The 13,111-nt window shown below is 43.0% G+C and overlaps 1 protein-coding gene across 1 annotated transcript in view; it reads left to right on the top strand.

The window, feature by feature from the left end:
• Positions 1–13,070, top strand: part of Pdcd1lg2 (programmed cell death 1 ligand 2) — a 60,247-nt gene extending 47,177 nt beyond the window's left edge. The window contains exons 4-6 of the mRNA XM_035441568.1: positions 4,971–5,240; positions 10,784–10,919; positions 12,986–13,070. Coding sequence (XP_035297459.1) covers positions 4,971–5,240; positions 10,784–10,919; positions 12,986–13,070 — 491 coding nt within the window. The remainder of the gene's footprint in view (positions 1–4,970; positions 5,241–10,783; positions 10,920–12,985) is intronic.
• The last annotated feature ends 41 nt before the right edge of the window (positions 13,071–13,111 follow it).

The following is a 13,111-nucleotide window of genomic DNA, read 5'->3' as shown; positions in this document are numbered from 1 at the left end:
TGTAGAAATTAAAAGTAGAAAGTTATCATTCTTTTAAGGTTAGAGGCTGAAAAGTCAACAGGGGACCAAGGGACCGAGTCACATCAGCAATGGTGCCAAGGAAGAGATAAAGGGGAAAGCCAGGGCTGATGGACCCCAGGATGATCACTTCATAGACTCTTCAGTGAGAGCTGGTGCCAGGAATGAAATGATTCTGCTGCTATAGAAACCACCAGAGCAAAGACAGAAATGGAGGGAAGTGTCCTTTGATTAATGAGAAAACTGGGAGTTTGAAAGATCACGTCACCAGCCATTGGCTGATACCTTTCAGATTTATAAGACCAAGTTCTTAGCCACTGAGCTTATTACATGTGTTTTACTCAGCCAAACATGTGTCTCTGGGATGAAACTGATGACACAAAAATGAGCTTCCCACTTGGAAGTTCAGTTACTTGTTGTGCTCATGGCAAAGATAGCTTCTGGGGGAAGTAGGGACTTCCATTTATAGATATAACTACAAGGTAGCTAACTGATTGCTATTATGAGAAAAAAATAGATGTTACTAAAGATAAAAGACAGTGTTTTTCAGTTGGTCTAGCCACAGTGAAAATCAGAATAGAGGTTCCTCAGAAAACTAAAAATAGTACTGTGGTTTGATCCAGCTATAATAGTTAGTCCTGAGTATATGTTCAAAGAAGTCTAACTCAGCACAGAATAAAAATACCCACCATGTTTATTGTGGCACTACTCACAATAGCCAAGTCAGAGTCTAGTTGCCCTCAATGCATAAAGATGAATGCATAAAGAAAATGTATGCATGTTTAACGGCGTATTCGCCTATAACCAAGAACAAAATCAGATCATTTAAAGGAAAATGGATAGAACTGGAAACTGTTGTATAAAGAGACATAATGGAGACTTGGGAAGAAATGTATATGTTTGGTCTCATCTGTGGAACCTAAGAGGGAAAGGGATGCCATCAAAGTAAAGGGGTTGCCAGAGGAAAGGATGGGGGTATATAACTGAGGGTAATGGAGAGGTGACTGTCATCCAAGTACAGTAACGCATGTATGAAAATGTCAATACAATCTGCATTTTAAACAGTTCTTCCATGCCACAAAAAGAATGGCAGGATCTTTAAAAAGCCACATTTCATAGTGATGTGAATCAGCTCTACAGAGAGAAATGGCTATTCTAAATGTATGTGCATCTGACAATATATCTTCATTATATTAGACATAAGTTGGAAAGTTGGCTATTCCTCCCCTGGAGCCCCACCCAGTCTCAGTTCTTTTTTTTAACTTCTTTTAAATTATTTTTATATTTTGAGATTAATATAATTATATCATTTCAACCTTCCTATTCATCTATCCAAACCCTCCCAATACTTTTTTTTTCAAAGTCGTGGCCTAGTTTCTTCATTAATTGTTGCTACACACATATGTTGCTACATACATGTACATATATGTGTATATATGTGTGTATGTATATGTATACACACACACACACACACACACACACACACACACACACACACACATTCTGCATACATGAATACAACCTGCTCGGTCTGTACAATGTCACTTACATGTGTGTTTTTAGGGATGAACATTTAGTTTAACCAATCATTGTTCTCTTCCCTGAGGAAGACTGTCTCCACTCTCAGCATCCCTTAGTTGCCTGTAGTCCTTTGTATAGGGCGGAGGCCTCTTAGGCTTTTCTCACTTTCTTAATAAATTTCAGTTCTCTTTGTTCAAAAACAAATTGAAGACAAAATGAAGACAATGACAATGATGACAATGACAAATAAGTATGTATGTGAGCTTTTGGCTCATCTCTGCCTTTGATTCATCCCTGTCATTTGATTCATCTCTGCTATAACAGATAGGACAAAATATGAAGCAGAAGACTTGAACAACACACTTATCCATCCTGACCAACCTCAGATTGCCTGTTGTTTCTGTTAGGTTTGTGCCTAACACTTACCAAGGTAGTTAACTAACAAAGTTGCCAGAGAAGACACTTCTCATTGAGCAGGAAGTTGGAACTCGTGGACTTTAAATTCTCCCACTGAAACTCTAAACTTTGTTCATCTTTTCTCAAGAAAAGCCTAGCTTCCCTATTATGCCTTGCTGGGGGTGATGCCTCTCTAGCCACTTCCCCAATAAAAAGGAGGCTATGGAAGCTGTAATTGTAAGTGTGGGTTTCCACCCCTTCCCCCAAACCCTGATGGTTCTTTTAGCTGAATATCCATCCCTTTCCCTACATCTACATGTCACGAGGCAGAGTTTCAGCAGGCCCCGATTCTCAGTCCTGTCTTCCATCTTTAGAATCACCTCTCTGCTCAGCCCAGATCAGTTTCTTTTTGTTTGGAGATTTGGAGCTCTCCTGCAGGAGTTGTCTGGATTTCACCTACAGCATACTACTGGTTTTTTTTTTTTTTTTTTTTTTTTTTTTTTGCTTTTTTAAAAAATTTACTCCCCAATCCACAAAAGATAGAAATAAGATGCGGTGTAAAGTCTGGCTAAATAAGACGTAAAGTGACTACTTCCAAAGATTGCTTTAGATACTGTTTGGTTGCCAGAGACAGCCCAAAACTTGGTTCCATGAAGATTATATAAGACCAGGCCAACTCATTCAGTAGACTGTCAGAACCCAATTCTCTTCATTTTCTTTGAGTTCTAGGTATTACTAGATCTATCAAGGGAATGCATTCTTCCTGCTTATGTTGCTTCTTATTCCTTTATGGCATTTCCAATGCAAAGTAGTGTGATAAAATGTAGGGGTTCATACCTCCCCAGCATCTCAACGGTTCTATTGTTTCCTTGTTTACAAGCAAAGAAGCCAAATTTTACCAACCTCATGGAGTCCTTGTACACTTTAAATAAGATAATGTCTAGTTACAGAGCTAGGACCGGGTATTATGGTCCCTTAATCTCTGCTCTCAGCTAAGTGTTTGAAAAAGTAAGCAACACACAAGAATGTACAGTCATATGGGAAATGAACACCACGTGTTAAGCAAATAGCTGCATGACTACACGATGCTCCCTCCTCTCCCTGTTTGGGGGGTACCACTGGATGATTTACATTGGAGAGCATGGGTAAGAACAGACAGCCCCTTCCTCCTTGCTCCCTTACCTTGATCTGGAAGCATAGACTTCCAGTTCAAACCCTATTCTAGTTTCATATCTGTGGCTATGATCAAATACTTCGAGGAAATGCAACTAAGATTTGAAGGGTTTATTTGGCTTACAGTTCCAGTTCCAAATTATAGTCTGTCATTGAGGGGAAATCAAGGCAGGAACTCAGTATCTCATCCAGGGTGGAGAGCAGAAAGAAGTGAACACATGTACTCCTGCTTGCTTGTGCTAAATTTAATTCTCTACTTTTAAGTATGGCATTTAGTATCCAGATTCTCTGTGCATTTTTCATCTCTAGGTGGCTTTTTTACTATTCTACTTTTACTTCCTTTTGTTTCTTTTTTGTTGTTGTTCTGAGACAGGGTTTCTCTGTGGAAATCCGACTGCCTCTGCTTCCTTCAGCAAAGCCTACTGGCGTTGGCCACCACAACCGGCTACTCTATTTGGTAATTTCCCACTTTAATTTTCAGCATTTGGGATGCAGAGGCAGGCGGATCTCTGTGAATTTGAGGCCAGCCTCAAATTCTACAAAAGTGAGTTCCAGGACATCGAGGACTACATAAAGAAACCCTGTCTTGAAAAACCAAAAAAAAAATTTTTTTTCATGCTTGGACATATTCTATTAGCATAAGAACCTGTTGTGACACAGCAGTTAGCAGCCACTGTTCATCATTGTGACACGGGACATCGTGACATAAGCAATGTGATCAGGAGGATTTATTATAGCTCATGCTTTCAGAGGTTTCAGTCCACGTGCGCAGGAGGGTACACACAGCAGAACTTCCATCATGACTCGTTTTCTCTTTAGTTCGTTGGGATGGGATGGTTCTGCCCATGTTCAAGGTAGACCTCCCACCCACTAGTTAATTCTCTCTGGAGAAGCCCTCACAGACACACACCCATTTTGCCAATATCCTGGGAGCTTCTCATCCAATTAGGTTGACAAGATTAACCATCTCAACAATTGTGTTTTCACTTCAAAATTGCTTTTCCTTCAATGATTGTGCTAAATGTCTCTTTAAGGGAATAATTCCCACTTAATAAAAGCCAGTACATGCTACATCACCAAAAAGTGCACAGTTTACTATCAACACTATACATGTGGTGTTAATATTTGTTCATTTTTAGGTATGACCTAAGATTGTTGGACAGTCTTTGTGCTTCCTGACTCTCCAATTGTCTTCTTTCAGTTTCAGATATTCATGTTCTAGAAAGTAGGGAGTCACACAGAAATAATTCATTTGCCATATAATGCTCAGAACATGTCTGTATTGAGAAGTAATAATAAATACACCCAACTCTTAATTACTTACAGCTCTTATAGGGTCCTTATTTTCCTCCTCCTAATTTCAAAGATAACAGAAGGAAAGGGAAATTTTGAGTAAACTTTCCACTGACAATGTCTGGAGAAGTGATCTGTTGGGTTTATTTAGTGCTAATTGTGTATTCATCCTCTCACCTCTCTCCACCTATTGATTCTGAGACTGTTTAGAATACAAGAGGCCACAGAATATGGCATCTTAGCATAGTGCTAAGATATAAGTTTGTAGTCTTCCTATTTCAAACATTGGGTCTACCACTCTTTATTCTTCTGACTTTGCACACCACTCTCAACATACCCATCTTCAATTAACCCCAACAAAGACTAGAGACATCAATATAGCATCTTTGTAGTATTGTACTAATTAAACTATTCAATCTATGCAAAATAATGTACCTGCGACATAGAAAATATCTTTTAAATTAAAAATATGTATTATCTAAGATCAAGAGTGATCATCTTATTTCCTCTTGCATTAAGTAGAATTCTACAGCAATCAGAATAAAACTTCTTTTTCTTCTGTTGTCCAGCTTCTTACAAGAAGATAGACACTAGGATCCTAGAGGTCCCAGGGACAGGGGAGGTGCAGCTCACCTGCCAGGCTAGAGGTTACCCACTAGCAGAAGTGTCCTGGCAAAACGTCAGTGTTCCTGCCAACACCAGCCACACCAGGACCCCTGAAGGCCTCTACCAGGTCACCAGTGTTTTGCGCCTAAAGCCCCAACCTGGCAGAAACTTCAGCTGCATGTTCTGGAATGCTCACATGAAGGAGCTTACATCAGCCATCATTGGCCTTCTGGGTAAGTGCAGGCCCCACTTCCCAGTTCTACCAATCAGAGTTCAGGTGAGAAACAGATGGTGTGCTCACACAAGCCATTCAAGGAAGGTGTTATGAAGGGACTCTTCATGAAGTCAAGGTAGAATCTAGAATAATTACAAGGATAGAACAGGACAAACATCTCTATTGAGCAAGAGTCCTTCACTGTTGGAGCGGCTACCAAGAGATCAGAGAACAAAGATGTATCCACAGGCTTCTTCCAGAAAGGTCAACATTGAGATCTCAGAGGATAATGTTACACCCTAGAAAACAGATTTGGAGAAGCCGGAGAAACATCCTGTGTGATTCGTTTGTCCAAGAAACAAGTGAATAGCATGGTTGATGTTTGGTTGGCTATACTGCTGGCTAATTGGTTATGTGGTATCCCTGAGAAACTGCTCTCCTACAAAAAAAAAAATCTCTCAGTCTGACTGGCTAGTTTTAGAAATGGATTTCATCATTTTGAATATCTGCACCAGCCAAATTTGAACCTGTTTGAATAAACCAGTACCTTTTTTGTGCCAGATATAAACATTTGTTTGAGAACTAAAATCTATCCACTAGAAAAACAACAATTTCTTAAGAGACAGGAATTTTTTTTTTTACTCTGTATGTCGTTCTTATTGCTCCTGTATTGAATTGCCACAAATGTAATGGTTCAAAACAACAAAGCTCTATTATCTCATAGTTCTGGAAGTTTGAAGTCTAACATAGGTTTCACAGACTTCTTGCCTTTTCCATCTTCATCATCTATATTGCATGGCTTGCAACTGCTTCCTGCATCTTAAGACAATAGTCCCACACCCCTCTGCCCTTTTAGCAGACTCTTCCACTCTTTCTCTTAAATCTTGGGCTTTATATTAGATGCTCCTACCTATGTGTCCAAATAGGTTGAGATTTTGTGGGTGCAGGAATCCAAAGGCTGAGATCCACTTCCAGAGCTAGCTAGCTAGCATGGCCAGTCAAACTCTGAATAATTTAGTAAGAGACTGGTTTTCTTGGAAATGTCACCCAAACCAGTTAACGGGCACCACAGCCAGCGAAACAGAGCTTACTCAAGTATAGCTCTCAAAGGACCCAGTGAAAAATGCCCCCTTGGTGAAACCCACAGAAACAGCTGACCTGAACAAGGGGGGGGCTCTTGGTCCCCAGACTGATATCTGGGAAACCAGCATGGGACTGATCCAGACCCCATGAACATGGGTGTCAGTAAGGAGGCTTCAGAAATCTATGGGGCCTCTTGTAGTAAATCAGTACTTGCCCCTAGCATAGGAATGGAATTTGGGAGCACATTCCACATAGAGGAATACTCTCTGAGCCTAGACACATGGGGGTGGGCCTAGACCCTGTCCCAAAGGCTATGACATACTCTGAAGACCCCCTATGGAAGTCCTCACCCTCCAGGGGGAGCAGAAAGGGTATGAGATAGGTAGGGTGTTAGTTGGGGGGAGATAGAACTGGTGATTGACATGTAGAAGAATCTTGTTTCTAATTTAAGTAAAAAGAAAAATGGAGGAAAATAATGCCCCCTTGGTCAATGTTGGGCAGAAGGGAAAATCCATCTGCCCTGGCAGCATTGTCTTTGGTAACTTCCTTGCCTGGGCCTCAGGGGTTTTTCTACTGAAAATGCTAATTTTCAGTTTTTCAATTATATGGATAATTGGTTGACAGGAAACATAATCATGAAAGATGGAGTAAACGTCCTCTTTCCCCTGGGTTACTTAGAGCAGGCAGAGGAGCAAGAGCAGAGGGAGTGTGCACCACAGGGAACTATCTCCCCTCCCTGTGTGCCTTCCTCTTAGATGGCAGGGGCCCTGGATGAGAGGCCTGGCTTTCCCTACCTCCACATGGAGCCAACCCTGACTGAACAGGAAACAAGCAAGTGTTCTGATCCTGGAGTGGAACAGGTGGAGGGTTTTCTTTTGGGGAGGTGTTCTCTGGGCAACCTGGAATATCCAAAAGGATTCAGGCCCCCAACAGAAGGGGGCACTGGCCTTAAGCCACGGGCTTCTGACCCCCAGAGAAAGCTACTGATCAAAACAGGAAACAGAACACACATAAACACACACACACACACACACACACACACACACACACACACAAACACACACACACACAGACGAGAGAGAGAGAGAGAGAGAGAGAGAGAGAGAGAGAGAGAGAGAGAGAGAGAGAGAGAGAGAGAGAGAGAGAGAGAGAGAGAACCTGAACAGAGGAAGAATTCAGTGGCGCCTCACATGGATCCTGGACACTGAATCAGTAGATGCATCGTCAGACCTCTCCTATGTGTCCAAACAGAAGGTGCGGCCTTCACCAGTCTTACCTCTTGAGGTGACAAACCAGACAGCTTTCTAATTTGTTTCCTTTTAAGGTGGAGCTGTCAGACTCCTCCAAAGCTCTAGGCATCAATTGATCAAAGGGAGCCCTAGAGACCCATAATTCAGGTTTTGTACCCCCCAGGAGTCCCCTGAGGACTACACTGCCTCACTCCAAGCAGCTCAGAGACACCCCTGCCCTGTGTCTTGAGGTCTGGTCTCTGTGAAACCTCCAGAAATGTTGTGGGGTATTCACCAGAAAAGACTGCTCAGACATGGGTTTAAGCCAATAGAAAGCCTTTATTAGCCAGATGGCCAGTAGATCCCAGCGTAGCCCCAGGCATTTCTCAGGATGAATTTTTAAGAACAAAAACTATATTCCAGGTTGACACACTTCAGTAAACAAGAACAGTTAGCCAGAAGCAGAGCTATAAAAGCCAAAAAGCAAGGTTAGTACATTTAAAGACTTTCCCAGGAGTATGAATTTTGATGGATCGGGTCTCTGTTTTCATTTGGGCAGGTGGTATTGTCTATGTGCTGAGTTTTATGAACTGAATGGTACTTCCTGCATGGAGTCAGTTGTGTTAAGGTCTGGGGGCCTACTGAGGTCTGGGACCCTGTTACAATACCTTTCCCACTTCCACACCTTCTTTGTGCCATAAGCTCCTTTCCATAAAACAACATTATTTGCAGCCCCCAAGCCTACCCTGTCCCTAAGACAGCGCAAACTACTTCAGACTCAGATTCTCATCTTACTCATCAAGATCTTTCGTCCACATCACTTGCTTATTTTGCTGAGACTGTGTGGTATGTTTTCGCATTTTGTATGTGTTTTTCCATGTGTTTTCATAGTTGACACGGGTCTTCTTTATATCCATACCAAAGTGAAAGCAGATTGCTTTGCCCACGAGGAGTACTTGGTAAATGCTGCAGTGTTGGGTGGGAGACACCATCTTGAAGACCCCAGCTCTCTCACCTCAGCTCCTAGTCTGTGTGGACAGTCAGATCAGAGACGATGCCCTGATGTGTGACACAAAGCTATAGCAGCAGGATAACCACAGTCACACATCCTCCCAAAGGTGTTGCCTGGCTGACTTATAACTCTCCCGTTTCTACTCATTCTCATCAACTAAGCTACTCGCTCACTCACTCACTGCTGTCCTCTGTGAACCACGTCAGGCTTCTCCAGAAGTCGGTGAATAAAGCAGATGCAGAAATGAGAGTCGGTGCGTGGGAAGATGCCTGCCACTCAGGACAGAAGGCTGAACACACTGAATTTTGGTCAGAAGTTAGGGAGTTATCAGGTCATTTTCCTTTAGAAACAGAGCGGTCCTCAGCCAGCTGCTACATTCTCAATGGGAAATGTAACTGGGCTACACTGTGGGAGTGACTATAAAATACCTGGCGGGGCTGGCAGAAAAGTGAAGCCCTCCTGGCACATCTGGGGGGAATCCAGGCAGCAGAAAAGAATTTGTCTGAAACCAGACAAATTTCAAATGTTAAAAAGTCACTGTGGTAATTAAATGAAACACGATACTGAAGGGTGAAGTGAAGAAAACCTAAGTTACCACCAATAAGATTCCTGGCTTCTTTCTGAGCATACGGGTCTGTGGTAAGAATAGTACAGTTGATTTTCCCCCATTGCTTATCATTGTTAAAGAGAATGCAGTTATCATAAGATAACATTGAAGAATATGTGGGCTAAGCAGACATAATGAAGAAACGAGCATACAATGACTCAAAGTAGCCATGTATTTCCCCATTACATAATACTCAAATAAAGAAAGTACTGTAAGCAGCTAAATGACTACATTCCATAAGTCATCTAGTGACCCAGGTTATTTCCATCTTTTTGCTCTGCCATTCTTCTGGATGTTGTCACTGTTGAAATGCCGAACGGGATCACTGCCAAATCCATATTTCTGCCTTTGGAGAAGAAAAAGTGATGGGAGAGACCTCTGATGTTTTACAGTCAAGATCCAGAAGACCCATTCTTTGTCTGAACTTAGTTTTTGTTACTGGCTACACCTAAATGCTGGTCCATGGGTCTAGAAAGGCAGTCTTTAGGAATCATATCTAGCTAATAACCTAGCGCTGGGATGGAGGGAGTGGATGAGAAAAATAACCAACAGATTGCCACAAGGAACTACTGACCAGCTAGGTGGACTAGTCTGTGCAGCCCAGAAACTATGACTGACACCTCTCATGAAGTGATGTTAGGCTTCATACAGGACTAAGAGATGACTTGGGTGCCATGCTTGCCCTCCAAATACAGTCTAGGGAGGCTGGAGTCTTCAGGAGTGAGCAGAAACTCCACACATGGAAGATCTGTGAGGAAACTTGAACCCAACAAAGGTTCCCAAAGGGGCCTGATTTGCCAGCAGTTCAAGCCCTCCCTCCTGAATAGTTCTGTACAGTAGTTGTGTCCATCATGCCATGAGGCAAAATTCCAGTCTTGGAAACAGGTACAGCCTAACCTGTGTGCCTTTTCATTGCCAAATTGTGAACACTCCGGTAGTCCTTTCTTCTCTCCATCTGACCAACCTGAAGGTACCCAGAGTGCTGCAAAACTGTCCCCCAGCCTCTAAATTACTCTTCTCATCACCTCTTCACTAAATGGATGCTGTCCTCAGCACCAGCACCTTGGTTAGTCCAGACAAGCTAAGGATCAGTTGTAATCATCCACACCAAAACCTGAATGGCTAGATTTAATATATCACCACTGCCTGGGATGTTCTGCTTTTCCCAAAGGATCTTGCTAGTCTTTAAAATCAAATAACTAGTGGTACTTCTAAGCTCTTGAGTTCTTATCGGTGAGGGAGAAATTTAATTTTTGAGCTGAGGGGTTTTTTCCTGCTTGAATGAGAAAGGCAGGTTGATGAAGAGAAAGGAAATGGAGATAGAAAAAAGAGATGGGGGTGGTGGTGGTGGATGGATGGAATGACAAAGCGGCAAAGGGCACAGGATCTGGGCCCGGTCAGTATGGAATGTATTTCAGCTAAACCCCTTGCAGTCTAACTTTGGGGAGATTTCACAGCTTCGCTTTTTTCACCAGTGAAAATAGAGAGCAAAGTAGAGGCTACTTCACTGGGTGGCTGGGACAGGTGTGGAGTGAAGACTTAACCCTGTGTGGTGGGGACCCCTCAGAAAGCCAATCCAGTCTGGCTATGAGCTACCCTGTGATGGGATTTTTATTCTTCCCTTCACTCAGGTTGGACTGAACCCAAGGTCCCCAGAACATCACCACTTCATGTTCTCATCCCGTTTTGCATCATTGCTTTAATCTTCATAGCCGCAGTGATAGCCCTGAGGAAGAAGCTCTGTGGAAAGCTGTATTCTAGACATAGGTGAGTGACTTGCAAGTAGTATGAGCCTGTGTTGTGAGCCAAGGTGTGAACCTCTGCTTGACTCACAGTGGCCTTCGACCTGCCAGGCTCCACTGAAACACTTCAAGCATAGGAGGGCTTTGAGACAATCCTGGAGACATTTTACCCCAAGAAGAAAAAGGTTCAGTTTTCCATGAGCTGGGATCCACATGCAGACTTTTCGTAAGGGGATGTTTGTTTCTGGACTAAAAGGGTTTGCCTTGTGCTCTGAGCCTCCAAAGTGCTGTCTTTTGGGTAATATAGGCTGCATTTGCCAGTGAGAGGTAGCCAGGAGCCTCTCTGAGGATTCTGTTGGTTTCCATCATTCTTTTTCTTGTTCTGGGCATGAGCCAGGTTAAATCTTCCTGGTCTCCTAGGAATCCACCCCTTCTGTCTGGGTAAGGAACAGAGAGAGATTTGGTAACCTTCTCAGTTCTGGGAGGTTTTTGTGAGCATCAGCTTAGCCTGGGCCTTTTTATCATCCTGCTCCTATTTGATTGGACCAGCTAGGGCTTTGAGTCCTAAATAGAGCTGCTCTGGTGTCTGTCTGTAGTCTCTGTTCCTCACTTCCTGAAGTCCACAAGAACCCCAGAATATATGTAGACCTGTCTAGGGTTTTTCTCAGTGGGATCTAGGCAGCACCCAGTGAATTTCTTTCCATATCTACACCGGCTTTGTCTGTCAAAAAGGAAATGGCGTCTTTGACTAATTTATTTGAAGTGTGTGGCACCAGCAAGGGGAAGAAGTTTTGGAGGCTACATTGAATCCTACACTGAATCCTCGCTGTGTCCTCATCTGTTGAAGTATTTTGTGTTTTGTCCGCTGCCCTTTGTGTGTGTTATCAGGGCTGACAATGAGACCTCTAACTGTAGATTTCAAGGAACTGTTGTCAAAAGGAAATAAGATCTTAGCATTCAGGGGGAGGTGGAGACTGGAGCATTGTGCTGCCAAAGGCAGCCTGGGCTACTCAGTGAAACCTAGCCTCAGGAGAAAAAAAAAGAAAACTGAAAGGAGGAAGAGGGAGAAAGCAAGAAAAAAAGAGGGGAGACCAGTAAAAACGGGGGTGGGGGGGCAAGAACGGGGAGGGAGAGAGACAGGAGAGAAATGAGAGAAAAAGACAGAGAAGCAGACAGGAGGTTTTTTTTTTTTTTTTTTTTTTTTTTTTTTTTTTTGTGACAGGAAAGGAGCAGAAAAGCAAAGAAAGAGGAAATAGTGACTTTCAACAGGACCTTGACTTTTACTTAAATCTTTTCTGCTCCCTTGTGACATCACTAAAGTCTTAGGTCCCGCCTCTCACACACAGATTTCCTGGCCTGAGGCCTGAGGACCCCCTAGTCACTCAGAAGGGACATCTTAACCATTCACAATAATCAAGTTATGCAATCATCCCAGGTGTCCGTCAGTGTTCACAGTAGAGCACTATTTAGCCATAAAGGAAAATGAAATGGTGTCATTTTCAGGGGGATGAATGAAAATAGAGGTCATCGTTTTAATCCCAACTCAAACAGTGCAGACAGATAATATGTTTCCTTTCATATAGAGATTCTAGACTTTAAAAAATAATAATACATGGACAGGGCACCTGCACAAGGGGAGGAGGTCCAGGGCAGGTGAAAGGGAATGGATATGATTGAAGGACATTGTCTATGTCTGTGAAATGCCATTCTGATTAGGCTGGAGAGATGGCTCAGTAGTTAAGAGAGCTGCCTTACAGAGGACCTGAGTTCGATTCCCACCATCCACACCAGGGAGTTCACAATCACCTGTAACTCCAGCTCCAGAAGATCTTACGTCCTCTTCTAGCCTCCCAGGGAGCTAAGCCAATTTACCAGAGGGCCCCATCTGAGTTGTCAATGAGTGCCTCATGTGTAAGTCATTGACTGTGCGCAACTGTGGCCAGGACAGGAAGTCCCACCTACCTCTTCAGCCTTGTGTGTCTTGTGTTGGGACCAGTGGCAAGTAGCATGTGAAAGGCATTAACTGTAGTCCACAACCACTGTGGAGTATAGTTCTCTAGTACTGCCATGTAGAGTCTCCGTTTCTTCCAGGTGTTTACATTCGCTGGGCAAAGGTCTCCTTGCCAGAGCAGATCCCCATAAAGATCACATCAAACTGTCATGGCTGAAGAGATAGGAGGGGCTTTTTGACTTCTCAGCTGCTGTGCCATTAGCCCC

Source organism: Cricetulus griseus, chromosome 3 (assembly GCF_003668045.3).
Source record: "Cricetulus griseus strain 17A/GY chromosome 3, alternate assembly CriGri-PICRH-1.0, whole genome shotgun sequence".
In the NCBI taxonomy this organism is placed as follows: Eukaryota; Metazoa; Chordata; class Mammalia; order Rodentia; family Cricetidae; genus Cricetulus; species Cricetulus griseus.
This window is presented reverse-complemented; position numbering and strand designations above follow the sequence as displayed.